The sequence below is a fragment of the Tribolium castaneum genome, chromosome 1 (genome assembly GCF_031307605.1).
Source record: "Tribolium castaneum strain GA2 chromosome 1, icTriCast1.1, whole genome shotgun sequence".
NCBI lineage: Eukaryota > Metazoa > Arthropoda > Insecta > Coleoptera > Tenebrionidae > Tribolium > Tribolium castaneum.
In genome coordinates, this window is record NC_087394.1 from 27,730,828 (window position 1) to 27,758,140 (window position 27,313).

Below are 27,313 nucleotides of genomic sequence, written 5' to 3' on the forward strand. Positions count from 1 at the left end.
AAAAACATCCTGGAAATTTAATTTTTATAATGCAATAAGAATAGGCAGTCATTTTCAAACAATTTGGGTTTAGATTTAGTAGACTTTTTTCGAAAAAAAAAAAACATTTGGAGGTGCTGCATTTTGTGCTAAAAAATCGCCATTAACGTGGACAATTTATGGGCCACAGAATTGCAGACACAATAAAATAGCCCGTTATTATGCTATTCTTTCAAGTGTGACAGGTTAACATTTGTCATTTCATTTTCTAAGCCAGTGAAAACAATTGTTAAAAATCAGAATATTTGTCATAAAAATGTGAAACCCGAAGAATGGCTTTTATTGTGTGTGGCCATTAATATTGGCCGCTTGTTTACATAACCATTATCTGTAATAGATCTCCGTATAGAAAGCAAAATCGGCGCTTCATTAACGAATTCATCGCGTAAATAAGTGTCATCGCCGACCCAACAAACACTCGATCCATATAAACAATATTGCCACATATGGACTCTCACCCAACCCATGTCACACGAATCCATTGGGGGGATGTGTTTCTCTGCTATTTCCTTTTTATGTAATCGCATTCGATAACAGGAGGGCCGAGTAGAAGGGGCCCGCACCACTATAAATACCTGATGGCCCACCAAATCAGCATTGTGCTCTAGTGACTTAGTGAAGCATCAAAACTAAAATGGCCTTCATGAAATACATCGTAAGTGCCAATAAGTGAAATCTTGCGAAAACTTAAACTTGCTCTTGCAGTTCGTCCTCGTCGCCGTCCTCCTGGCCCTGGCCGCCGCGGCCCCGGCCCCTGGATACCACCACCACGGACACCAGTAAGCCAAAATTGCAACTTTTAAGCGCAAAATTTTACAATTTTTTTCGCAGCGAGCACGTCGTCATCCACGTGCCGTACCACGTGCACACCGTGCACCACCACCACGTGAAGAAGGTGCACGTGCCCGTGGTGAAGAAGATCTACGTCCATGAAGAGCCACATTACCATCATGACCATCACCATGGCTGGTGGTAGATGGGTGCAAAGTCACTACTGTAAGGTAACTTTCCGTAAATGTAGCGACTTTCTACGGGTTACGTCATGGGCTGGTTTGTTGCAGATATGTCCCATGGACACCGTCGCCAGGAAAATACAAAAAGTTTCGATGAGATAGTTTTGTAGTTCCAGGACGTTTTTTTTATTGTTAATCATTACGCTTCCATTGTTGATAGTCAATTGTAACAGTTTTTATACTTGATAATAAAATGTTTATTATTATTTATGACTTATCTTTCAAGACCACTTATTTCCACAAACCGGGGATATTCGAGGTTTTATCTTGCGACTAATTTGTAATAATTACTCTAAAAGATTAAAACAAAATACAGGGTGTCGTCTTCGATAATGAAAGTACAAAATAAATAAATGTTACGAAATCCATTATTTCGGAATCGTATTAAACTTTTTTTTAATGACAACTCATATATTTTACGAATGAAGAAATCGTCGAATGCCAATTACTTACTATTATACTATTTATACTATTACTGCTATTCCCAGGGGATATGGATTGTTCTAAGGCAAATCGTAAGATACATACATACAAAATTTTTTTTATTTTTTTTTGACATAATGGAAAAGACGTATGCTTACGTAACTCTATATTTTTCATGAGCTTGAAGTTTTTACTAGGTTTTTCATGAAAGAATTAAAAATTAAATACACAATTCCTATCCGTAGGAATAGTGATCGAAAAAATTAAAGAAGTTAATGAATTTTAAAGAAAATCTCAAAATAAAGATGTTACCCTAGAATGTCCCCATAATGTCCCTAACTTTTTCAAACACTTTATTTAAAATAAGAGTAACAATAATCGATCTGTGTTAATTCGGAATACAGAAGCAACATAGTGTTGTAAAAAAAAAATAGTTTGTTCCTATTTTTCTTAAAAAAATAATTTCAAAATATAAAGGCAACCAAAATTAAATAAAAAAAGAACAGAATTTTGGTGTTAACAGCTATGTAAAAAAAGTAAATAAGGTAGAAAACAAATGACTTTATTACTCTCGATTTCCTTGCTTTATTCGCTAAGAAGAGCCCAATGGATTGGATAAAATTTCTTCAACTCGGTTCAAGAACGTTTGTATGTCTTTATAGTGTATGATTTTTTCTATTTTTGCCGCGATTTTGATCGATTTTCTCTACCGAAACAAACCTTGGTATAGTCGAAAATCCATTCTTGCAAAAAAAAATCACTGTCTTGCCGTTTTCGATAAAAATGTTAACAAATGCAATAACGGAAGAATAAGCACTATTTCTATTTATAACTTAAAAACTATTAAAAACTTGGTGGTTTTCTCAATTCCAATCGATTCCCTAGATCAGTGTTTCCCAACCGGTAGCGGTGGTTCGCTAAAAAAAGCGGAATTAAATCGCTGACATAAAAAATTACAAAATAAATATAAATAAACATAAAAGACAAAACTGGCGTCTCCGTGGGTCACAATTTGTGTTTGTTTATTGTTAGTCTTCATAAAATAAAAAAATTATAATGTTTTCATGTTAAAGATTCATCAAAATTTAGGCTTTTAGGTTTCTAGATTCACTTCCGTTAGTTGAACGCGTTAGGAACAGACATGTTTTTCATAAAAAATTAATAAAAAAAATTATTTGTCGAAGAAAACAATAATTAGATGTTATGAAGATTGGCTTTTAGTTATCTGTAATTTATTTGAAATAAGCTTGAAGTTGAAGCAAGTGCAAAATCATCAGATCTTCATTTAATTATTTTCTGTTTCACATGATTTATTTTCCATTTTCGTTCCTTCCTTGTTAATAATTACTTAATTAGAAATTACAGTGTTAAGTAAGCATTTTTTGTCTCCACATTTACATCAAAAATTGTTATCTGATTTAAGGAATTTGCCCCTGTTTCCTTACATAATATTTACTGCACTCTATTACTAACTTAAAAAAATGAAAAATTATAAACAAATAGATAATAAACTATCAGTTTTTTTAGATTCGTATTAAATAACAATCATTCAGTTTAAAATGTGCAACTTGAAAGATAAATGTCTATAGAGGTTCGCCAATTTCTCTGAGATTGTATATATTATATGGAACAACATAAAATTTTGCTCAATACGGCGTATGTACAATGTATTTTTAAATGATTCTCATCTAATCGTCTGTAAATTTCCCATGTAAAATCAGAAATGCCATTTTATAGAATTAATCACAGGCATTTAGACACCAAATATTATCATTTATTAAGTCTTCAATTCGGAAATAAGCTTCGACAATAAAAGTGTTTTCTTGCACAGTGTAACAACTTAGTTGCATTTTAACAAAATTTTTAAAATTAATTAATTAACAATTCGTAAATTACACAACTGGCAGTTTTGATATTTATTGACAGAGAATTCAATTAAGCCCTAAAATTTTCAAGGCCTTTAACTAAATGCATCTATTCCATATCTATTCTATTCTTGGGCCTTAATTTGATTGAATTCTACCAGACTCTAAATGACTCACTCTGTATTTATATACAACCACAACTCATTGAATGCGATGATAATAGATTTATTATTACACTTCTTATCACTTTTATGAAGACAGCAACACAAAACTTTAATCTCGGAATTTCAGACGATTTGCCAACAATCTATTTAAAACGGAATTCCCGTTTATTTGATTTCGTTTCATTTATTTATTCGTACCACAACAAAGTTGTAAGTAGTTGTCACAAAATCGTAGTGAAGTAACATAGTCATGAAAGTAAGTGCTTTCATTTTGAATTAATTTATTAAGCAAAATTAAGCTTCCAATTTTCATTTACAATACAGTTTTTGCCATAAATTTATTTTTGTAAGTATTATTTCAATCATTTTATTTTATCTCAGGCAATCTTCCAACAACTCCTGACCATTAGCTTCCTCTTCCGCTGCGTTTTATCTGGATTTGAGTGCAAAGAAAGCGTGGATTCAACTCGAGAAGTGTGCAAAACGGAATTAAGGTGCCGTTTTGATGAAGATTACGACCGGATTGAAAAGAGATTTTGTCGGTGTAAAATCACGATTGAGCATTTTTCCCTTCCGGACAACACGCTAACTTTTGACTTATTTTCCGGAATTTGTTTCCAACGTTTCAATAATCTGAAACAACTGTGGATCCAACACGCAGACCTACAATACTTGGACAACAACATTTTTGAAAAGTACCCAAATTTAGTGCATTTGGATTTGAGTGATAACCAAGTAAGTTTAAATTTCTCCAAACAAGCGGAAAAAATAACCACTCTCAATGCGAGTTACAACAAAATAGATGAGTTAAAGGACGAAGCTTTGGCAGATTTGAGGAGTTTAAGAGTGGTCGATTTGTCGTTCAATCGTCTTGCGCAAATTGGAACAGGTTTAAAAAATTTGAAGAGTGTGGAAGAGGTTTATATGAATAATAATCAACTGACTCAGATTGAAAAAAACGACTTTGAACCTTTACAAAAACTGAGGATCTTAAATCTGGCTCACAATTTCCTGGTTTCTATCAAAAGCCCGCTGTTTTTTCTTCACCTCCAAGAACTCTACTTGAACAATAACCGACTGAAAAGTATAAACGCCCAAGAGTTCGTCCGATTGCCAAGTCTGAGGATTCTCAAAATCGGCAATAATTTATTCGAAACTTTAAGTGACAATCATTTATTTAACCAACTGGAGGAGTTTCACGGAGAAAATAACCAAATTAAAGCGCTTAACGGACACATTTTAAACAAACTTGAGAATTTAAAAATGGTCAATTTGTCCAACAACGCTTTAAAAAACATAGAAGGTGACACCTTTGCTACCTCAAACCGAATCAAAGTAGTTGATTTGAGTTCGAACAAACTTGCTAAAATTGACCCAAGAAACTTTCGAAATATGAACAATGTGTCTTTCTTGAATTTGTACAACAATTCTCTAACACAGGAGGTCATCAGCTGCGACAATCTGCAAAATTTAATGCAACTGAACGTCCTGGACCTCTCCTACAACGAAATTTCAGAAATCTACACTTGCACTTTTAGAAAATTAGAAAAGTTGCAAAAATTGTCGTTACTGGCCAACCATTTAAAGACCATCCCACCATCAGCATTCCAAACTTTACACAATCTCCAAGAATTAAATTTAGCCCACAATCAACTAACCGAAATTCCAGAAAATTCATTCGAAGGTTTAGGAGAGTTAAGAAATTTAAATATTTCACACAACCGACTGACAAAATTCGATATTGACTCTCTTGACGGAAGCCCAAAAGTGACAAAATTTGACCTTAAATGTAACAATTTAACCGCAATCGATTTGAAACTTCTTCGGGATAAACAAACTGTGTTAAGAGAACTCGATTTTGACGATTCGCTAATTAAGTGTGATGCCTTTGGTGAAGTGTTTGATTATTTTGCAAAAAACGAGATCAATGTGCGAAGTTGTGCGGCTTCAGGATGTTGCAAAAACCATATCAGCCAAAAGTTGTTGATAGGGATTATTGTAGGTGTGATTGTTTGCCTACTTGCCGCGTTTGGCCTAATTGTCATTCTTTATAAGTTGCTATGCGGGCGTAAAAAAGAACCGAAAATTCATTTAGTGCCGATTATTCAAAACCAAAATCAATGATTTGTTTTTATCGAATAGACTGTATTGTTATCGTTAATGATGATTAATTAGTTAATTATTATTGAATGATAAGCAAAGGAAGTAGTTACAAGTACCTCCTACAAACTATTACACCTTGTTTTGGATTTAAAAAATAAACAAATAAACTGTTTTTAGAAAATCTATCTCACTTTTTGCCTTTTTTGTATTTCCCATTTTTTTTCTCAATTAAGCATTACTGTAGCAACGTTTTCTTTGTACACCGTAAAATTTTACAGCAGTTAATGCTGTTTATGATGATTAACCCTCACAATAAGATGTTGTGACAAGGGTGACTCAAAGATATTTACGATACCGATCGGTTCGACTAAAAGACTACAGAATGTCTGCAATAAATCATGAATGATTAGCTTGAAGGGTCCTTGCGGTTTAGGGTAATCACCATAAAATTTTATAGTGTACAAGCAAAACGTTGCAACAATATACAGAGTCACACCCCTTGAACCCTTTGCGATAAATGAATAATTTTTTGCATTCAATAACCGAAGGTTTGAAGAATCTTCTAGAATTTCCAAAATTGTCAACAGTCAAAATTCATGGCTACTATGATTTTTTCAAAATGGTTAGCGAAAAACTACTATAACTCAGTTTTTTCAAATAGAACGACACTATTTTCTTAACGGCTATCGAAGGGACATCGATAGTTATGATGAGTTTTTTTAATACGCCCTATACCTGGTATCTCTTACAGTTTTTGAAAAAAAAATACAAAAAACAGATTTTACTTCGTTATTTTCATAGTTGATTAAGTGGACCTTGCAAAATGGTCAACAATTGTCAATCTTTAATATTTTATTCAGTTTTTAGTTGGTTCATTACCGAATACGCAGGAAAACAATGATATTTAATTAATGTTTACATAACTTAGTAAATTATGTAAAGTAACTAAGTTCGTCTGGCAAAGAATTGTAAACTTCTTAAATGAAAATGGTGAACAAATCAAACATTTCTTTTAATCAATAGCACAATTTTATCGTATTTTTTCAAAGTATACTTGACTAAAAATAAATTAAAACTTATGAGCTAAAATTCAAATCTTTACGATTATTTCAAAAACTGTAAAAAATAGATATAAAAGATGTTAATAAAAGCCTGCATGAAAATTGATATTATTTTGATTGCCATCGAAAAAACAAGATCATTCCATTTGAAAAAAAAGTTTTATAATCATTTTTCAATCATCATTCATTTTCAATAAATCATAGTAGCCTTGCAATTTGACAGTTGACAATCCTGAAAATTTGAGAAGTCCCTTCAAACCTTGGGCTATCAAATGCAAAAATAATTTTATTCACTTATTTTAAAGGATTCGCGAGCTGTGATATTTTAAATGAACTCTTGCATATGAAACTTTGTATAAAAAATAAGTCTTAAGACATAAGTCTGAAGCTATAACAGATAAGTACTAACAACTAGAGTACATTTTACCCAGTTCCAAGCGACAAAAAAAAATGCAATAAAATAGGTGGTTACTTTTTAAAATTTCAGAGTTGTCGCCAATTTCTCGTAGTTCCGAAAATTCAGTAATTTATTTGAACTCAGAATGATCGATTTTGATTGTATGTCAAATCTTAAAGCTCTAGCTATATTTATAAGTTAAAAAGTTTCTAATGTAGGCTCTAAAAGAATCAGCCTGTATAAGGTGATCTCTCTAGCTCGGCAACCAATATTACAGTCACATTTTACAATTGGAGAGGAATTGAGAATTAAAATTTTGTACTTTTGTTTGATATTATAGACAACCAGTATTTTCCCTCGTTATGTGTGTTGTCTGTACACAAGCGCTCAACTTTCGAATTTTAGCACTTGGACGTTGAGGCAACAAAACAATAATTTATTTAATTGAAACGACATTAGAAATCGCCGTTTCAACACACAGAAAAACAAATAAAAACCTTGTTTAAACTAGAATCAATTTAAATATTTTTAAATGTGGAACAACAATGTAATTTTATTGTTGTTTGCATGTTATTTTTTCCCAAGTTCGAGTGAAACTCATCTCTGACTCAGCAAATCTCAAAGAAATGTTCGTCACAATGGGCGATATTTCTCCCGAATCAATTAACTTCCTTGCGCCCATCGTAAATAAGCCAACTTCCGACCAGCTGCTCCGTGGAAGAAAAAATGAGCCCCTCTTCGCAAAACTTTGTCCCTCCGCCTACTCCTCATTACCTTTCACCTAAGTGCGATAAGGTTATGATCGGAGAAAATCCTTTCACTCTCGTGAAGATCCCCCGATCTCGTGACCATAAATCACCAATTTTTACGCGATGCTTCCCATTTTGTTCACTTCCGCTTTGGCTGTGATGGACGTATGTCATAACGGAAGTGACCACGGGCCACGGCCAGAACCGCCTTCAGCTGCAATTGCTTTCTTCATACGACAACTTTCCCAATTAAAAGCCGAATGGATAGAAAGCGCAAAACGGGACCCCATGGACAATGAGGATGTTTAAAAAAAGGCTGCGATTGGTCACAGAGCAAAGATTAAAGAGTTGCGATGACGGCTGGAGAGATGGACGGCAGTCTTGACCTTCTTGACCAACTGTGTTAACATTTATTTAAATCGCGAGATTCTCGAAATGTTCCGGTTTGCTTGAATAAATCTCTCAGGAATATTCTCGATGCTTTATTTGAGCCTCATGTCGGCTTGTAATGACTTGTTTAATTTGGTATCTTGTCTTGCTGTTTGCGGTTTCTACTCACTGTTTGGTTTCGCTCACTTGTACTTATTTCAATATTTTTTCAGTGCTTGAATTTCGATTCTTTATTTACTTTTGTCAAAATAACTATAACATCTCATTTACATTTTCCTTCTTGAATTTAAAAAAATTCAAATTGATTCGTTTTTTGACGACTAATGTGATAAGAAAACCACAATTAAATTTTAGATAAAAGCATTGTTTTAATAGTCTTCCCATGAAATACACTTTATGCTTCAGGAACATAATAGTCACCGGTAAGTTCAGCTGGTGCCAAAAAAAACCTATTGAATTTTTAATAATATTTCAATCATTTGATTTTCAGGATAAAAACATTTCTTTTCCTTAAGATGAAACCGCAAACTATGTATTTTTAATAATTTTATTTTGCAAACAATAATTCAAACACTCCATTACTTATTTGTTTCCTCTTCCGTTTCGAATCATTAAACGCCGAGTGCAAGAAAAGTAAATACAAATAAAAAACAAAGAAAGTAATTAAAATATTTTTAAACATTTTAAACAAAAATTTTTGTCTCTGCTTTTTCTGTTTTCTTTCTATTGTTTCATTGTTTTTCGTTCGTTATAAAAAAAGCGTCGAAAACTTAAACTGATCAATTTAGAATTAGTATTAGATGTTGCGTTTCCTTTTTTTTAAGGTAAAACCATGACATATACAGTATACAGGGTAAGTCAATAGTGGGTTATTTCCGACATGTCCTAAGATGCAACCAAAAATACTAATTGTACTTTTCAGTTGGATATTTTATTTGATTTTTAAAAACATTAATTGAATCAACATTGATTTTTTATCTTTATGGCAATAATAGTCCATAATGAAATTTTAGCAAAATGTCAAAATAGACTTGACAATACTCTGAACCATGGCCTCCTTGATGTATGGAGACAACTTCGTTGTTCAGGCCTGGCGCATCGATAAGCTTCAGCGGTTTTTTCGAAACCGTAGATGGCGCCCTATTTAGCGCACTGACGTTTATGTGACAAACAGCATTTGTGAGGTTAAATCCGAAAAAAAATTGAATTTAACAAGTACAATCAGCATAAGAGAAGGTGAAAAAGAGCCCACAATGTAATTGATAATTTCTAAATACAAAAACTCAAAAAAATTTATAAAGTAGTAGATTTTTTTCGGGAGTTTGGTGATCCACGAGCGGTGCTTGAGAGTGAGCAGAGGTCCAGACAGGGACTTTGGAACAGACGATTCAGAGACACTCTAGCAGAAGAACGCTGGATCGAGCTTTTTTAAACCATTTCATTTGAAAAAAACGACTTTCTTTGTACATTTTACTAAAACTAAATTAACAATAGCAGGTTTTGAAAATACGTGTGTGCAAAATAGTTTCATTTGCCTAAACAATGTATTGCAAATATCTGGTGGTTAAAAGGTTGCAAATACCTTTCAGAAAACTTAAGCCATATCTTAAAAATCACAGATTTGTAACGCATTCAACCTTAACCATTGGTAAAACCATAGAGTATGCATAATAAATGGAAGGTTCTTTGAAACATCGTTTTCTCTGCATCTGTGTCTGCGTACTAGTGCCGTAGGTTATGCTTAAAATACTTATAAACGATGAACAATCAATTCACCTTAAAATAATTTGTATATCTTCTGAAGCTGAAAATAAAAAATCCTAATGATCGTAAAATGGTTTCCTGCAAAAGTTACACTATCCAAACGTTCATTCAGGGCATAATTTTAGAATTATCCTCACATTTTCAACGCATTTCACGAATGCACACTTACATCTTTCAAATTTATTAGTCTTTAACCTCAAAAATGGTATTTGTCGAAGTATTTGTCAAATAAACGTCAGTCCGCTAAATGCAGCGCCAGTGGAGAATCAGCCGAACTTAACGATGCGCCAGGCCTGAACAACGAAGTTGTCTCCATACATCAAGGAGGCCATGCTCTGAACCATAGAATCGTAGATTAATTTTAAAATTTTTTAAAATATACCGATATGATCAACTGGAATTAGTATTGTTAGTTGCATACTTAAAAAAAATCAGAAATAATCCACGATTGACTCACCCTGTACAGTCAAATTCATTATCAAAAAAATTAAAAATTATTTTAAAAAAATCTCTTATTAGGACCATTTTACAGAACATTTTAATCGCAATTAAATTTTAATTCGCTACTAACTGGACGTTTGTCAGTGCAAACTTAATTCGCATTAGTTTAATTCCGAATTAAATTTTAATTTCGCTTTCTTTAAACTGACACTTCATTTAAAAAAACACAATTTCGGCTTTTACATAATTTAAAATCATTTAAAAATTATTATGTGAGAAACGACTTTCCTAACATATAATAAATAATAACATATTAAAAACCAACTTACTTTATTTACTTTAAGTAACTTAATTTATTACATACAATAAGCTTGAGTAATTTTTAATTTCCACCATATTTCCAACATATTGAAAATTGTTAAAATAATATTCTCATAAGCTATCCCTAAAGTATTTAGTTTGTTTTATTTAATAGACAACGCCAAATAGTGAGACATAAGACAAAAGACACAAAATTGTAAAGAAAATAAATGACTAATATATTTTTTAGTGCCTGCTCGGCATAATTTTTCAAGAAATATTTAAGTCCGTTCTTGTCTTGTCTCCTTGTGTGTCTCGTTATTCCACAACATTTTCGCCATTAACCTAACCAATCACATGAATGTAATAATTACAAAATTACAGTTGCTCTAAATAATTTCGCACTTAATTTTAATAGTTTAATTCTTAATATTTTTATTAGTTCTACTATAAAATCTATAAAGTTTTACTGGAAAAATAATTAGAAGTCTCAAATAAAAAAGTTTGTAATAAGAATAATAAATAATAATCAAAATAAACAAACAAATTTGGAGGTTTCCTCCAAGATACTAAAAAAAAAATAGAAAATACATACTTTATCGACATTTTCATCGATAAACGTACCTACTCTCAAACTCCAAGCTCACAACTTTAAAAGTGTACCTTATTATTATTATTTAATTAAGCAAAGGTATCTATGAGAAAAAAAACTGAATATTTTTGAGTTAATTACTCAATAAAAGAATTAATGCAGCGCAAAGTTGGGCAAGAATAATGAAATGTGACTGTTCTCTTTTTGTTTTTATTAGACAATTGATATGATAAAACGGTATTTCACAGTTTGCAACACATTTTGAACTTAAAACATGTGAAACGGTCTTGGTTTCAAGACCATTCTTCCATCTCATCCAATTAAAAAAAACTCTTCTCATCAATTCATGACAGCCTTCAGATTGGAGCCATTGTACGTTTAGTATCTCACTCGCAATCAAATTTCTTCAAATGTCTTTGTTGGTCAATCAATCGGAGAAAATCGCATCTGCTCAAGCCTCCGTCACTCTTCAGCAACAAAACTTGTCCAACAACAAAACCACGATTTACTCAAAAAACTTTCGTTTATTTTAAGCGCGTCGAAATTAAAATATTTTGCATTGCGATGGTGCAATGCCATGATAATGACTTTGTGGAGATTTCCACAATGTTATCTCACACAGGCAATAAATTTTCGTAACAATTTTTTAAAAAAGAAGACGACATAACTGCCATATTCCGAGATGTTGGGTAATTAGAGGCTGTGCCTTACTAGCCAGCATCGCAATGTTGTAATGCCCATATTAGCCCAGCTGTTACAAAACGCATCAAAGTGAAAGAATAGGGAAATGGGCCCACCTAGGAAGTAAAAATCCATATATCCATCACGATTACGCATCGACACTTTTAATAAAAAATTTCAAAACAAACCTTATGTAAATGGGCTATTCTTCACGACTTGGTCGGCATTAATCATCTCCGTGAACAATATTTCGAGCTAAATGTCAGCGATGGGACTTTCACCCGACAGGTGTTAAAAACGTCGAACTGTGCTGGAATCTGGATCAAGTTTGCGTTTGGAAATCCTTGCAAAATAGGAAGAAATGCTCCTGACCCGATCAAAAACACACGCATTCCATTGGGCAACAATTACGAGATAGTCCCGTGATGAATTCTAACGACTTGCTAAATACCGAGCAATAAATTTTGACCAGAAATTAATGTTTTGAATACAAGAGAGTGTTTACCTACGCATTTCTGATCCTTGAGTGAAAGTACTCGGCAAGGTTATAACATGATCGCTGCAAAAAGATGCCTGCAATCACGTTTCATAACAAGGCTAGACTCGGACTCAATAAGAAAGTGTTTAGAAGAAAATGTGATGTAATGAGATTGAAGAGGATTATCCACGGTAGTTTTTTATAGAGTGATTGCCAGTTTCCAGCACAAACCTTAATAGAAACTCTCATTATAGCCGAATTTGATGAGAGCCGGAATAGGCGCTGCTTAATTGGGGGAAAAATTTCCACCGGACGCTGCAGGAGCGTCCATAAATCACCGATGGCAATCTGATGACTTAATCGCCGTAAAACACGAGTTTGTGTCTTGTGCGGTGTCAATCCACGTTAAAAAACGTGCGAATTTTGGCCAAAATAATTGCCCGTGAAAGTTGGAAATACTTGGTTTATCACCTTTTATAATACATTCGGGTTTTTTCTAAACAACACAAAGTTATCTTTCCGGTTATAAGTAGAGCAGAATTAATGTGAAGTTAATGTTTTATTGCTGGCATAATAAATTAATTCAAAATGTTGAACTTTATAAAAATGGAGTAAAACAACTCATTGGAACATGCTGTATAATAAAATACCAAACATTTTTAACACCTTAAATACAAAAAGCGTTGAGTTAGTAATAACCACCAAATGCGAAAATGAAAATCTGAATTGTGGAAAATCTATGAAATAAGTTGATTTGAATAAATAATAATATAGTTCAACAAGATGAAAAAACTATTTTATGCAAGGTGTTTCTGTTAAAAATATATTTTTTCAACAACTGACCAAAAAACACGTGAAAGAAAGAACACAAAGCATTTGTTTTTTTTCATTGTTTTATTTTGCGCATTGTATAATGTCAACATTTCTAAAAGTCAGAATAATTATTAATAATTAATTTGCAGTTTAAAAGCATTGTTTGTATTACGTTCGCGAAGCTGGTTTTTTGAGCGCTTAATATAAAAATAACTATTTACTACTGTATTTCAAAAACAAACAATTATCACTCATTAACAAAAAACTAAAAATTAAAAACCTCACAAAATGGTGAATTTAAGCATGGTGTAACTTTTTCAATAGCCTGAAGATGACCACGAATGTGAGTCGAAACATGTAGCTTTCAATAAAATACAATTTGGATAAAGGACTACTTTATTATCTTGATAAAATTCACGTAACCTCTCACAATGGATTCTAACACTTTAAATACTATCTACTTTATGATTTTTTCAGTTTTTCTCTATCCCTGCAAATTTTTTCACAATTTTTCTACAATTTGTTATAATAAATAATGATTAACTCACTTAATACTACCAAATAAGAAATAAAAATTTTAAAATCATTCTTCATCTAAAAAAAAAAACCTTAATAAACTTAATAAAGTTACATTCACAATAAGATTTCTAACAGCAGTAAGTATTTCTACATTAAAAAAAATCACGTTTAGTGACATTCAGTCTTATAAAAGAAATATCTTTCAATCAAATAACAAACTTATTACTACTCTACTCGAATTAATCATCACCTTTGTCAACAGCAAATTGTATTCTAAAAATCAAGTCAAACTTAACATAATAAAATAAACTCCTAAATGAAAAAAATTAACCTAAAAATAAAAAAAACAAAAAAAAATCAAACAAATATGAATTATCTAAAATATCATTAAAATCTAAATTAACTGAACTGACATATAAACCAAAGAGAATTTGCCGGTAATTTATTTCAAAACCAGATTCTTAGAATAAATATTTGAACCATTTTTAGAGAACCAGGAAATTTCTCTACAATCATTAAATTTAATAAAGTCTTCGTCATTTGAAAATTTCTTAGTTTTATTAAAAAATTACAAATTCAAATAAACTTAATTTTAGAACTAGGAACAATCTTTTACTTATCTGTTTTGCTCTAAACATCATTTAAACATCGTTTGATTACAGGATTTATAAAATTTTGATCAATAAATACTATTTTAATTTTTTTATTATTAATATTTTTAATTAATTCATTTTAATTATAAGTCTATAATAAATTGTAAAAAAATTCTGAATAAATTCACATTCATAGGAAAAAAACAAATATTTCGCCGGCCTCATCAAAAAATATCATGTGATCATTTGAATTTATGATCAGTGTATGCGTTATTAGTTTTTTGACTTATATGAAAACTCTGATTATCATAATTATTCATGCTGATCAGTTAAATAATACAGTTTCGAAGAAAAATACTTAATCAGATTACATTATTCCCCCACGTTATACTACTATTTTAATAGTATAATAATTATAAAAGAAAACTCTAATTATACTCTAATTATAAATTCAAATGATCGCATGGTATCATTTTCCACCCTGTAAATATATCTGAAAGTCCGTTAATTAAAATATGTTCCTTCCACATTTTCCTCCCTTGAGAAGAAATAACAGTCATGGAATATTTAGAAGGTGAAAATCAATAATTTCTAAAAAAGCCGTCGAAAAAATTATATGCAGAAATTAATACTGGGGGATTACTGCCCTTTAATTAGAGGATACATTACTCCTCCATTGGAATATAAATAAATAGCTATTGATAGCAAACTGTAAATTCTGTGTGATTCGTAGTTTTTTGAGATACACCAAAAGACACTTTTAGCAGACTCATCTTGTACTTTTAATTCCTTAGTCTGGGTGTGATTTTTCAATTAATACAATCTCTTAAGTAACGTGCTAATCGATTAAAAGGGGCAATTATCTGGCAATAAAAATTCCTGCCTGAGCATACAGAAAGGATAATAAACTCATTTCCTTTTCTCTAAAATTTCAAAGATGTTTACTTTCCGACAGTGAATGTTTTACAGTGACATAAATAATGATAAATCAGTAGCGTCATCACTCATCAGATAACTTCCTTAATTTCTTTATCTTGCCGGGAAAAACACCTCAAAAGAAATAAAATTGTTTTGGCCATCACCGGTTTGAAAGCCACTGCGGCCATAAAGTAAATCGCTGCTTGTACGCAGCGACATTTATAACCCTGGCAGCGCATAATTTTAATTTTGTAAACTCGTTTTGGCGCATTTAACACGAATTTCCTGTCGGATTTCTAATTCCAAATAAAGCTCGTGCTATGTGCAAAAATATTCGCACTGTTTTTTACTTTCGACGGAATTTTTCCTTTACCTTTGACTTGTCTTGGCTAAATTATACTTCCAAATCGCAATTGTCTACACAATTGGTGGGCGGCACATTTACATTGCATCCGCTTTCCCGAAAACAATCACCGCAGCAATCGGAAAAATCGTAACTTAACGCTTGTCACATTACTGAATTATGTAGTCCATAATTATGGTAATGATGCGCCTCCTGGTGCTCCGCTCAGCCCACCGCGGTCGGGAGAAAATTGCACGCAGATATTATTATGTTTTTGACGAGGAAATTGAATTGAAAAATTCGAAATATAAATGTCAGTGTTGTTAACATTCCATCGATCTCTTATCGGAAGTTTGGAGGAGAAATTCTTCCGCCGCTGTGGGAAGTCTCCATTGTCCACACTGTTTTAAATTATACTTAAATTCGACTTAATTGGGGAAAAGTTTAACCACATGACTGAAAGTGTGAACTTCAGCCGTGATTGATTCGGTGCAACAGCCGATGAAAAATTTTGCCACATGAATATTTATCAAACTTGTATTAATTTATCTTCCAGACGGTCGTAAATCTGGTTGGATTATTTAATTGATACTAATTAAAAATCAAAATGCAAAGCCCGAAAAATGAGAGAAATTTTTAAATTTATGAGCCTACGGCTCGTTTGAGCGATGTGTCGAACAAATGATTAAACAATACAAGACAATAGAAAGGAAATAAAAGTGCTATTTGTTTCAAAAGAATGAAAAATGATCGTGAACACATTTCTCAACAGGACACTTGCCTTATAGGACTTAAAGACTTTCTAGCTGTCACAAATTCAAGTAACGAGATCTTAACGCTTCTCATTAGATTTATATCGAGCGATTTATTACAAAACGCTACAAGCAAAAGACAAATTATGGGATCGCCAGACCTTGGCCGGAAATATATTCATACAGAAATAAAAGCATCAACCGTTACCTAATCTAACTTTTTTTGGTTATTATTTATTAATTGCACTTCTGTGATGTAAGTCATACTGATGTCTATATTTTATTTGTAGCCACCTTTAATGTTGCTACTTTTAACACCTCAATGTTCTAGTGAATTTCTCTTCTGAAGAATTTATCTTTTAAACAAGAATCTTATCAATCGTGTGTTCAATGTTTATTAATAAAAAAGCAAGAAAAACTATTGTGCTCTGCAAAGATTGTGTAAAATATTGTCCCAAGTGATCAGAACGGTTCCAAATTCATAATGAATAATAATTAATTATACCTACAGGGTGTTACTTGTTAGAGAATAGATTAGCAATATTGGATGTGAATTTGCCATGATCAGACAAGTTAAAAATCCTTACAGAATTTTTCCAAAAAGTGCATACTTTCTTAAAATAAAATTATTAACACACCTGTTGGGAGCCATTATCTGGTTTAGGGTAGTTTATTAGCAGTTAATTTTTTCCATAAACTTAAAAAATAAGTGGCGCTTAGACATTTTAAGAATTTTTCAAAATTGTGGCTGTTCATTTGTGTGGGAGGTTCGAACCCCAGTTCTGGCATAGATTTCTATTAGTTCTTTTTTTTGTAAAATTTAATATCAAAACACAGATGAAATAAATAAAGAATTACAGAGTGGACCAAGAAGTTAATTTACCTCTACCGGTTTGTCAATAATTTTAAAGTACTCGCTGTACTTTTTATCATTCTAGTTCAGCGGTTCTCAAAATTTAAGACCTTAAATTCAAAGCGACTTTTTAAGAAAATGCAAATACCTAATCAATTCATTTTGTCATTCTCTATATCTACCTTCATATCTCTAAAAAGGTAAGAAAAAATATGATTTAGATCTAACTTTCAAATTTAGTTTTCCAGTTTAAAAAAAAATCGCAAAAAACTGAGTACTTACTTCAAATACGTGAATCGACGCTTGAAAAGGCAAAAATTGTGCACCATTTTCAATACAAAACAACAATTTATTGATATTTTTTAACAAAATTTTGTAAAATAATCAATTGTCTGACTGAAAAATGTGCATGATCGCTCGAAAAAAATAAAACTAACAACATTATAGACAACATTCGACAAATTTACAGTTTATTTTACTTAAAACTTTTCAAATATAACTCTGGATACAAATACATTTTCAATCCAGTTTTATGTTTTTTTAAACTCTCACAAAACAGATTTTTGGAACAAAGACGTATTTAACAAGCGTTCAGAAATGCCAAAAATAACGCCATTTTTGACCTAATTTGATACCTACTTATTATTTTTGATCCAATTTATTGATTTTTTAACCACATATGTTGCAAAATTTCGCAAAAACTGAACTTAAACCTCGAAAACTGCAAAAATTGGTCCATTTTTTTAATATGACTGTTGGTTAATTTTTTACGAAACATCATTAAATAACAACTGAGTTTTTGCCTAATGTGCGCTATACAATAGAGCAATAACACCATCAAGATAAATAAGGTCATTCTGAGACAATTCTCATTGAACAACGTGCTAAAACGTTTGAAAAAAGTGAAAAATATTCTAAGAGTAATTATTTACGTAATTTAGTGATTTTTCGATCAGTTCTAAGAAAATCTTGCCAAAAACTAAATTTTCCTGTATTTCAGGGCTCGAAAAAAGCAAAAATAACCATACTTTCGATCCAGTTCAATGATGTTTTGGGCAATTATGCATTATGTTTGAAAAGGGGGCGGCAAAATGTAAGAAATTAGAACCGGCCTGATTACTGTTATACATTTTTAGCAGTAAAGGTATTTTTAAAATGGTCTGAAATTCAGGTTTTCTGAAGAATAGAATATTCATTTTGTCCCACATTTATTTTTTTATTCTTCAACACTGTCAAAGTTTTAAAATTTTAAATACGAAACGTCATCTTAAGCCTTGTTGAGTCTAATTCGAAGAATAAAATGTTGTATTTAACTCGTTTTCGTGTAAATCAGTTAATTTATTTCACCTCGTAAATAATAAACCACTAGTTTTCACTAATGGTTTAATATTCCACTCGTGAAATAAAGCGTCCGTTTTACACTCAAACTCGTTAAATAAATAACTATTATTATTTTTAATCCCGGACATGAAATTTTATTATCCTGGCCTTTTAATTTCTTATTCGTTTTTTTTTTAAATTTCCCATATTTCACAAGAAGTTACAACTGTTATGAGTATTTTTCCGTGGTGTCAGAAGTTGTTCAGTGAAGTGTGCTCTTACCGAGCCCCAATTTGCCGAATTTCGAAAATCCTTCGTCGCCAATCAAGCAAATTAAGTCCCTCTCGCTTGTAAATGTCAATAATGGTTACGATAAGCGCGATAAAGTCCAATCATTGTTAGAGGTGAACGTGCATCTAATGAAAAAAAGTACCAAAGTCATCGCGATTGTTGCAATCGCCAAGTATTAGCACTTTTAAATTGTACATTTCGCCAAGAATCGATAAAGTACTTCCTTGACAACTAACTACAAACACAAACAAGACGATGGAATGCACCCGTCATTGTAAAGTCAAGTCGTACCTAATCGAATATTACTTAGAGCGAGTAATTGTTGCGTTTACATAATTTGAGTGACTTGTCCTATTCCGGGCGCTCCGGAGCGTCGCGTGTGTCCGGAATCCCAATTCGCTCGTTACGCCATTAGTTACACATCGTAACTTGCTAGTTTATGGGCAATGACGAATAGTAACGACACTATTGACAGCGCAAATAATTCTAAAGGGACCGAGCTTCTGTTACGCGAGCTTCTTCTTTCACTCTTATTACCATAATTAGCTTCAATAATTGCGTTTACGCAACTGGATGATAACGAAATTACGAATTGGCGCCGAAAAACAAAACAATTCAAACGTGCGCGCAAGTGAAAGGATTTTACAACTAGATATGTAAAAAAATCGTACACGTATCCGACAAGACGTTATTTAAATTTCCGGTTTTCCAGTGTACGGATTCCGGTTTCTGTTCGGAAATAGGGTCCCGGTTTATGACCGCGCCTTGGACCACTCAATTATTTAGGAAATGAAATCGGAGCTCTTTGTGGAGATGGCTCCGGGCTTGGACAGTTTTTTGAACTATTTCACGTAGAAAGTCACTCGAAATTGCATTATTGGGCGTAATTAATAAATGTTACATCACCACTTCCTTTTTATAACGATTAATTCGCGATCGGACATTCTTATTTGTTTTTTCGCCACGGTGGAATGTTTACTTTTCAATTTTTTGCGTGTTTTGGCGTTTTTTGCTAATAAACATTTCACGTGGTTGATTAATGAATAGTTATGTTTTTGAACACTTCTTAGCAAGTAGCAAGTGCTTGTGCTTAAATATCACTTCATTTAAACTCTTGTCAAAAAATTTGAACCAAGTAGTAATGGCTGAAGACACGCAAAGCCACCATTTTCTTAAAATTTTGAAAGAACAATATTTTGGGCTCTTGCAATGTTATTTTAGTGTTCGTTTAGGACTATGGACGAGTTTTATATTTTACAAAAAAATTTATTTGTAATTATTTTATTTACTATTGTTTTACATGTCAACTTGATTTAAATTAAATGATAATACAACATGTCGCTACATTATCTTATCATTACAGTTCGTATTCCAAATGCTAAAGATTCTTATGCTGATCCGTTATTTTAATAAGCTGCTTATATATTTTTGACGACTTTTTTTAAGCTATTTTTATGATAATATTGATAATTTTCATGTTTTTGAGATTTTATGGCTTTAATAATATTTTTTGTTGGTAATATTTTAATTTAAGACATCTTCTTAATATCTGAATCCTAGATTATAAACACTATTTCAAAACACGCTTTCCATAGCAATAGTATTTTAAAGCATGAGTGTATATTGAGGTCTTTAAAACGCTATTTTTCGAGCACGACGGCGTACCCGGAGTGCACGAAATAGAGCAAGTGTTTTAAAGACCAGTTATCCACAAATACTTTACGTTATTTTTTTTGGTACACATTGAAATCATAAATACTAATAATAATATTAAAAAAATTGGAAATAATGTAACGTGAGATCAGTATACCTTTCGTTGTCATGGAACTGATTGTCATTACAATAAAAAATCATTAAAAATTTGCCATTTATCTCCACGTTTCTTAAGTTGTGATACTTAAAAAAATAAATAAGCAAAATAAATTACCAATAAAAAATTACTGTTTTTACTATTTTAAAACACGCTTCCGATAGCAACGTGTTTTAAATTAAAATATTCCAACAAAAAATATTTGAATAACACTTATGCGAAAACACTTAAAGTTCTCAGGTGTCTAGGTGTCTCGCATACGCTCGTTGCATAACGATAGCCCTCAAACTTTTAGCTTGCGTTTTTGCACTCACATTATTAATAAATATTAATAGTTTTATTATAAATTTATGATTTTTCGAACTTTCGTCATTTTCAGACGTCGTGGCGAAAAATTTGACGAATAAAATTCCTAATATCTTAGTAATGAGCTCGAAACGCAACTTTAAAAATTTAATTTTAAAAAAGCACTGATTTAATGGCAATATTATTGAATCAGAAGTCATTTTAGAGCAAAATCTTTTACCAAAAAAATTGCCGTTTGACATAGCAAAAGTGTTAATATTAACTAACTCGAAAAGAAAATAGAATTTACAAAAAAGTTATTTTTGAATTTTTTTTAATTACTTGATGATGTACTAATTAGGTAGTTTTTTTAATATAAAGGTTCGTTTTTGCTTAACATTTGATAAATAAATTTTGTTTTAAATAGAGCTGACTTTTCTTGAAAAAAACTTTTAGTATAAGTTTAGGCATATTTTCAGTTTTTGAGCAATTATTTATGCATATTTTGCTTAAATTTTAAGCTTATTTTGGCGCTTATGTGTACTAAAAAGTCCGAACTCTGGTTATCATTAATAGCAGAAGTAGTATACAGAAGACACATTTTTTAGAATATGTCGAGTAGAGTTTATACCTAATATTTCCTTGAAAGCAGAAAGTAGGATTTTGGAGTAAAAACAACAGCTATTAATTAGTATCAAAAATATTTCTGGTCATTATGTGTTAAATAAATGTTTAATGCATAAAGAATCCTCATAAAATTCATTGACTGTAGCTTTTGTGTAAAAATCTGTGATAAATTGTTGTTGCATGACTCTTTAGACGTTTCAGTAGACAACAATGCGCCTGAAAATCCTGCCTTGTTGTCGCAATGTTATTGAATTCAAATTCCTGCATATTTTTGATATTCGCTCGACATTGATCTTGAACTCGTAATCGAATCAATCAAGCTGAAACTTTCTCGCATTTCCATGATCTGGTCAATATTCAGTGATCCACGAAAAATCACGCGTTTGTAAATCAGGTCAGTAATTAGCCTAGACTCTCATCTACAAATTCGCCGCATCGCTCCTCCCATTACCCATTAAATCGACTTCCTACAATTTGCAGTAGCTTCCTTAAATTTAATACTCATCGCAATTACCGCGTTAATGATCCAATGACAAATTTCTCCGCAGATTAATTGTATTTATGCAAATAGCATTTTGCTGAAAATCACTTTCTTCGGCCGTGGCTGGGAAAAAAGCGGTAGCCGGCTTCAGTTGAGTCAATATTGGCGCACTCGAAGCTTTAATTGTTCGAGAGAAATTCCGAAAACGCTCATTAAGTCCGACAATGTATGTGATTTGGGTGCAAGTTTCCGAAAATTAATGATTTCTCCAATATGAATTATGATAATAGTTCAATTAAAAAAGTCCCGTTTATTGAAGAATTAGAAAGTTCGGTGTTTAACGCATCCTGTGGCAATTTTCTTGACAATATGGTGAAAATTCGATTTTAATATGCCCGGCGATCATTATCTCTGCCACAGTTGTAACAACAATAGCGCCATTTAAGCCTAATCTGTTAATTGGGCTCGAACAAGCCAGCGAAAAAATCGTATTTCCGACTTTCGGCGAAAGAAAGTGTTGCGTAATGTTGTGTAAACTTCACCTTGTTGCAATTCGGCGAAAAATCCGACTTTTTGAACCCGTTGCGCTCCACTTGCAATGCGCCAGCAAAGTGCAAATAAATCGGAAGTGATCGGAAGGACATTAATAAACGAAAAAAAGAGGTAGGAAGTAATGTAATTGCTGATCCCACCTTTGCCACTTGAAGAAAGTGGTACCTGGCTGAAAACGCCCCCCCGAAAGCATCTCAGCTCTTGACTATTTGGGGGGAAAGTAATGCAAAAGATTGGCCGGTATAAAACCTGAGGACTTTGATAGAAACTTCAGTAAATCAACAGCGTTTACCGCCACACCACCCCATCATCAGGGGACTTTGCCAAAATGAAGTGTTGGGCACTCTTGGTTAGTGTTTCTATTTTTTGTGTAGTGTTTGTGTCGTCTCTTTTGGATTATAACAGACTAGGTAATTATTTCCTGGCATTTTGGTAATTGTTGTTCTTTCAAGGTTACCCTTGGGTGCTTATTCGTTGCCCCGATCGAAAGTATCCCTGCTGGTCTCTCGCGTGTCAAAAGATCCCATCATGAACCCGAAGGCTACTGGAGCAAAAAATTAACTTGGAAAACAGAATGGGTCAAAGTCTGGAAAACCGAAAAGAAACTCATCTGGAAACCAGAATGGAAAAAATCCCAAATCCCGGCTTGGAAGGAAATCCAGGTACCAATCTGGAAGGAGATCCAAGTCCCGGATTGGAAAACCATAACTAAACCCATCTGGAAGGAGACCCAAGTCCCGGCATGGAAGGAAATCCAAGTCCCCGACTGGAAGATAGTTCAAGTTCCGGCCTGGAAGGAAATTCAAGTTCCAGACTGGAAGGAAATACAAGTCCCGGACTGGAAGGAAATCAAAGTGCCCGACTGGAAGGAAATCCAAGTACCCGACTGGAAAGAAATCCAAGTTCCCGACTGGAAGGAAATCCAAGTCCCTGATAAGAAACAAATCTGGATCCCGGTCTGGAAGGAGATCCAAGTCCCCGCTTGGAAGGAGATCCAAGTGCCCGACTGGAAGAAAATCTGGGTGCCTGAATGGGTGAAAGAGGGAATCCCTGGAGAGCACTATTTGGGAAAAGATCACCATGGGGCCGAATACACTGCTCACGATTTATGGAAGAAGAAACTCATCTGGAAGCCTGTCTGGAAGAAGATCTGGCGCACCGAAAAGAAGCAAATCTGGATCCCCCAGAAGAAACTCGAATGGAAACCCGAATGGAAGACCATCTGGCGAACGGAGAAGAAGCAAATCTGGAGAACCGAGAAGAAACAAATCTGGAGAACCGAGAAAATCCAAATCTGGAGGACGGAAAAGAAGCAAATCTGGAGGACCGAAAAGAAACAAATCTGGAGAACCGAGAAGAAACAAATCTGGATCCCGAAAAAGGAACAGATCTGGAGGACCGAAAAGAAACAAATCTGGATCCCGAAGAAGGAACTCATCTGGAAACACGAAAAGGTGCAAATCTGGAGGACAGAAAAGAAGCAAGAATGGGTGACGGAAAAGAAACAGATCTGGAAGGACGTCTGGAAGAAGATCTGGGTGCCCGTATGGAAGACCTACGAAGTCCCAGCTTGGAAAAAGATTTCAAAGCCTGTTTGGGAAAAAGTGTGGGTCAAGGTACACCACCACCACCACGGCTGGGACTGATCTTTAGTTAATTTTGTTACTTTTCTGTAAATAATTCTTGCTACTCCTCTTAGTACAAAACGCTGTATATACCAGGCTCGCCAGTGAGTTAGTTCTTGTTATAAGCTTCTGTATTGTTATTGTTTAGTTTTTAAGTCTTGTACAATAAAGCGAATTTTTATAAAACGCATTTTCAATCCATCACTTTCTCCGCATTATATAATGTCATCTATCAGGAGTTTTCGATTTCATGGTGGCTCCAGTACACGATTACTGTTTTTAAGTATCAGCAGCCACTTTCACCGGACCAAGATCAAGGTATGCTCAAGATCTTCCCCCACACGGTCACTTTCTAAGGCCGTGCAACACCGATTTGGTTTTATATCATTACCAAAGAATGCGTCGTTACATCACATTAGAAATTTCAATATTGGAATAGTTAATGGTCAGTGTGGATTACGAAGAGGTCGGAGGTTTTATTCTACGATTTGTATTCATCATTGATGATGTAGAAAGTTGCCTCGAGACCGCCACGGGATTACACACGACAAGATAATGAGATGTCGAGATACGTGAAATTGTTAGTTCCGTCGTAATTATCGTTAAGATGCTCGAAGAGTCGGAAGATTCTCCACAGGAAACAATCATGGGAAACGACACAAGTGCAATCTTTAATGAGATGATCCGAATTGTTGCCTCGAATGTGGGTAATTAGGGGAGAACGAGCTTTTGTCTCCTATTCTCACATTATTATTCATATTGTTTTCAATGGAATTAGAGCCGAAAAAATAAGGCAAACACACGTGCACTCTAAACTAAATAAACAAAAATGGTAAATGAACAACAACTTAAAACTCGAATGATTAAAATAAAAATAAGAGGAACGAACACTTTCTACCATAATGATAATTTACTTGTCATTGTAATAGCATTATTATCAATATATGATATATTAATATGACTGCCAGTATTCATAAATTGTCTGAACTTTTAATAACACACGGTGAAAACTGAAAAGCATTGGCAAAAAACATTTCTCGACTTTAACTCAGTCACAACAATATTCTTTTCTGATTGATTGGGGCCGAGACAATCTAACGCTTAAAAAGGCTTTAATTTTCACTAGGACGTTTTAAATTTTTGGGTAAAAAATGAGTTATCTTGCATAACGTTTAGCCTTCTAGTATTTATTTTGGTGCTCCGTACCATAAATAGTCACAAATCAATTAAACAAATTAGTGTTTTTTTTCAAATTCTTTTCAAAAATTAATCTCCTGGATAATGAAACACAAATTAAAAATATTTATAAATTTTCAAGTTGTTATAATTTATTGACGGAGGATTTTCTTCTACTTCCAAAAGTTGTGGATATTTTTATCATAAATAACAATAAACAAAAAAAATTCTTTACTGTAACATAGGTTTGTTCTTTTAATTTTTTCATTTATAATTGTGGGCCAATTTAGTAGTATAATTTTTTATGTGGAGTTGAATCTAGTGGTGGGTGTGCTTATGCAACAAGACAATCAGTTGTGTATTTTGTGTCGCAGATGTCTTCTAATATTTAAAACGCGTGTTAGTTATCTATCAAGAATCTAAATTACCTCATTAGTTACTTTCGTAAAAGTTTAAAAAAAAATATATTTTACTACACAGCACAATCCAAATAAAACTATTTGGCAATTTGATGTCCTGTAATGCCATGGAAAAGCCAAAATAAAATTAAAATAAGTGTAACATGTAAAGTAACACCATTTTTCCCAGAATTTTTTAATAATAATTACTATTATTATAATAAAACATCAGTGATAAGCTGATAACTGACAAAACATCACTAATGTAGCTGCATTTTCTTCATTTAATGGAATAAAAATAAATAATACATAAACCGTGAATATGACAATTAAAGCAAAAAAGCTTTGCTTAATTTTTTTCGCTCACTACCAGACTCTCAAATCTGTTGCATAATTGGTTGCATATAAGAATTAACATTTTGATTTGTTAATATTGCTTTAAAAAAGTATTGTTTACTTTTCCACTTTTTTGGCTAATTTAAGGTCGGTTTACGAAAAGCAAATTAAAATTTGATTGCTATTAAATGTTCTGTAAAGCGGCCATTAAAGAAATAAATAAATTAAACATCAGGTTGTAAAGTAGAGTAATTTTTTCAAACTAATATAGTCTACGATCAATAAAAAAAGAAAAAGTTTGTTTCACGACAGCTTAATTAATTAATCATAAGATAAGACAAAAAATTCATCAACGAATTCTAAACATTTCCAAGTCATTTTTTTACTAATTTAATCACAACAAACAATCTCCTGTCCAGGACATGTTTACGTTAATCTCCATTTGGCAATCGGAATCAGGAGTCATTATCTAAATTCATCATTTTCTCTGCTCTAAGGCGTCTGCAGTGTTCTTTCACGTACCCATTCCGGGCATGTCGGAATTATAATTAGATAAAAACCGAAACAATATGTTACTGTGAGTCAAAGAAAACGAACCAATTAGCTGAAACGGAGAAACGTATCAATAAGAAAACCGCGCACAAATTAAAATAAACGACATTGAGCTATGAGTCAATTAATAAAATAAATTAAAGTAGAAAGCAGCAATTTATATAAATTTTTGACATAATAAATAAAACGTTACAGAATTTACATAATAGACAATGGAATGATCTAGTACACATTTCACACTCTATAATCGGCGCTTTATTCGAAGAAAGTGTTTTTTTAGTCGCTGACCTAGTCCTTGAAAGTAAGAGAACTTCCTCAACCGTGAAAGATATTCCTCCTGGTGTATGAACTTGCACTTGCACCCAATTTGCTAACGAGCTAATTACGCAAGTGGTTATGATCTAGAACTTTCACTAATCGTTCGATCAAATCAATCAAAACGATTCAAAAGGGCCGGACTTTCATTCGAATCAAGATTCTAGAACCACGTCGAAGACGTTTGTTGGTAACGAATTAGTTTACGCCGAAATTCCGCTAGTATTGTATTCACAAACGCGATCTATTTCACAATGAGCCACAAATTACCCGACTATGATTAGGCTGTTTTGA

General features: G+C 32.8%; 3 protein-coding genes and 2 long non-coding RNA genes across 5 annotated transcripts; 3 read left to right on the forward strand and 2 right to left on the reverse strand.

Moving 5' to 3' along the window:
* The first annotated feature begins 549 nt into the window (after nucleotides 1-549).
* LOC100142207 (histidine-rich glycoprotein) lies at nucleotides 550-1,258 on the forward strand. The gene is made up of 4 exons (XM_001811189.4): nucleotides 550-694; nucleotides 745-818; nucleotides 871-1,040; nucleotides 1,101-1,258. Exons 1-3 carry the CDS (start codon nucleotides 674-676, stop codon nucleotides 1,013-1,015), a joined length of 240 nt encoding a protein of 79 aa, XP_001811241.1. The 5' UTR covers nucleotides 550-673; the 3' UTR covers nucleotides 1,016-1,040; nucleotides 1,101-1,258.
* A 2,374-nt stretch (nucleotides 1,259-3,632) lies between these two features.
* On the forward strand, nucleotides 3,633-5,792 carry LOC100142410 (insulin-like growth factor-binding protein complex acid labile subunit). The gene is made up of 2 exons (XM_008193719.3): nucleotides 3,633-3,760; nucleotides 3,886-5,792. Exons 1-2 carry the CDS (start codon nucleotides 3,755-3,757, stop codon nucleotides 5,626-5,628), a joined length of 1,749 nt encoding a protein of 582 aa, XP_008191941.2. The 5' UTR covers nucleotides 3,633-3,754; the 3' UTR covers nucleotides 5,629-5,792.
* A 3,458-nt stretch (nucleotides 5,793-9,250) lies between these two features.
* On the reverse strand, nucleotides 9,251-10,153 carry LOC135265874 (uncharacterized). Its single transcript, XR_010333730.1, has 2 exons — nucleotides 10,060-10,153; nucleotides 9,251-10,008 (listed from the first exon to the last, which is right to left on the reverse strand). It is a non-coding gene; the product is annotated as an uncharacterized LOC135265874 (long non-coding RNA).
* Nucleotides 10,154-11,495: 1,342 nt separating this feature from the next.
* LOC135266678 (uncharacterized) lies at nucleotides 11,496-12,905 on the reverse strand. The gene is made up of 3 exons (XR_010334819.1): nucleotides 12,492-12,905; nucleotides 12,171-12,425; nucleotides 11,496-12,098 (listed from the first exon to the last, which is right to left on the reverse strand). It is a non-coding gene; the product is annotated as an uncharacterized LOC135266678 (long non-coding RNA).
* Nucleotides 12,906-22,831: 9,926 nt separating this feature from the next.
* Nucleotides 22,832-24,428, forward strand: LOC100141934 (golgin subfamily A member 6-like protein 22). Its single transcript, XM_001811880.4, has 2 exons — nucleotides 22,832-22,966; nucleotides 23,070-24,428. The coding sequence occupies exons 1-2, from the start codon at nucleotides 22,946-22,948 to the stop codon at nucleotides 24,261-24,263; spliced, it is 1,215 nt and encodes a 404-aa protein (XP_001811932.1). The 5' UTR covers nucleotides 22,832-22,945; the 3' UTR covers nucleotides 24,264-24,428.
* Nucleotides 24,429-27,313: the final 2,885 nt, after the last annotated feature.

Bases quoted from the DNA above. Each gene is read 5' to 3' on its own strand.
- LOC100142207 (XM_001811189.4), top strand. From the start codon at position 674: ATGGCCTTCATGAAATACATC. The intron at 695-744 runs GTAAGTGCCAAT...TTGCTCTTGCAG, and splicing joins TGGCCTTCATGAAATACATC to TTCGTCCTCGTCGCCGTCCT. The intron at 819-870 runs GTAAGCCAAAAT...TTTTTTTCGCAG, and splicing joins TACCACCACCACGGACACCA to CGAGCACGTCGTCATCCACG.
- LOC100141934 (XM_001811880.4), top strand. From the start codon at position 22,946: ATGAAGTGTTGGGCACTCTTG. The intron at 22,967-23,069 runs GTTAGTGTTTCT...TGTTCTTTCAAG, and splicing joins TGAAGTGTTGGGCACTCTTG to GTTACCCTTGGGTGCTTATT.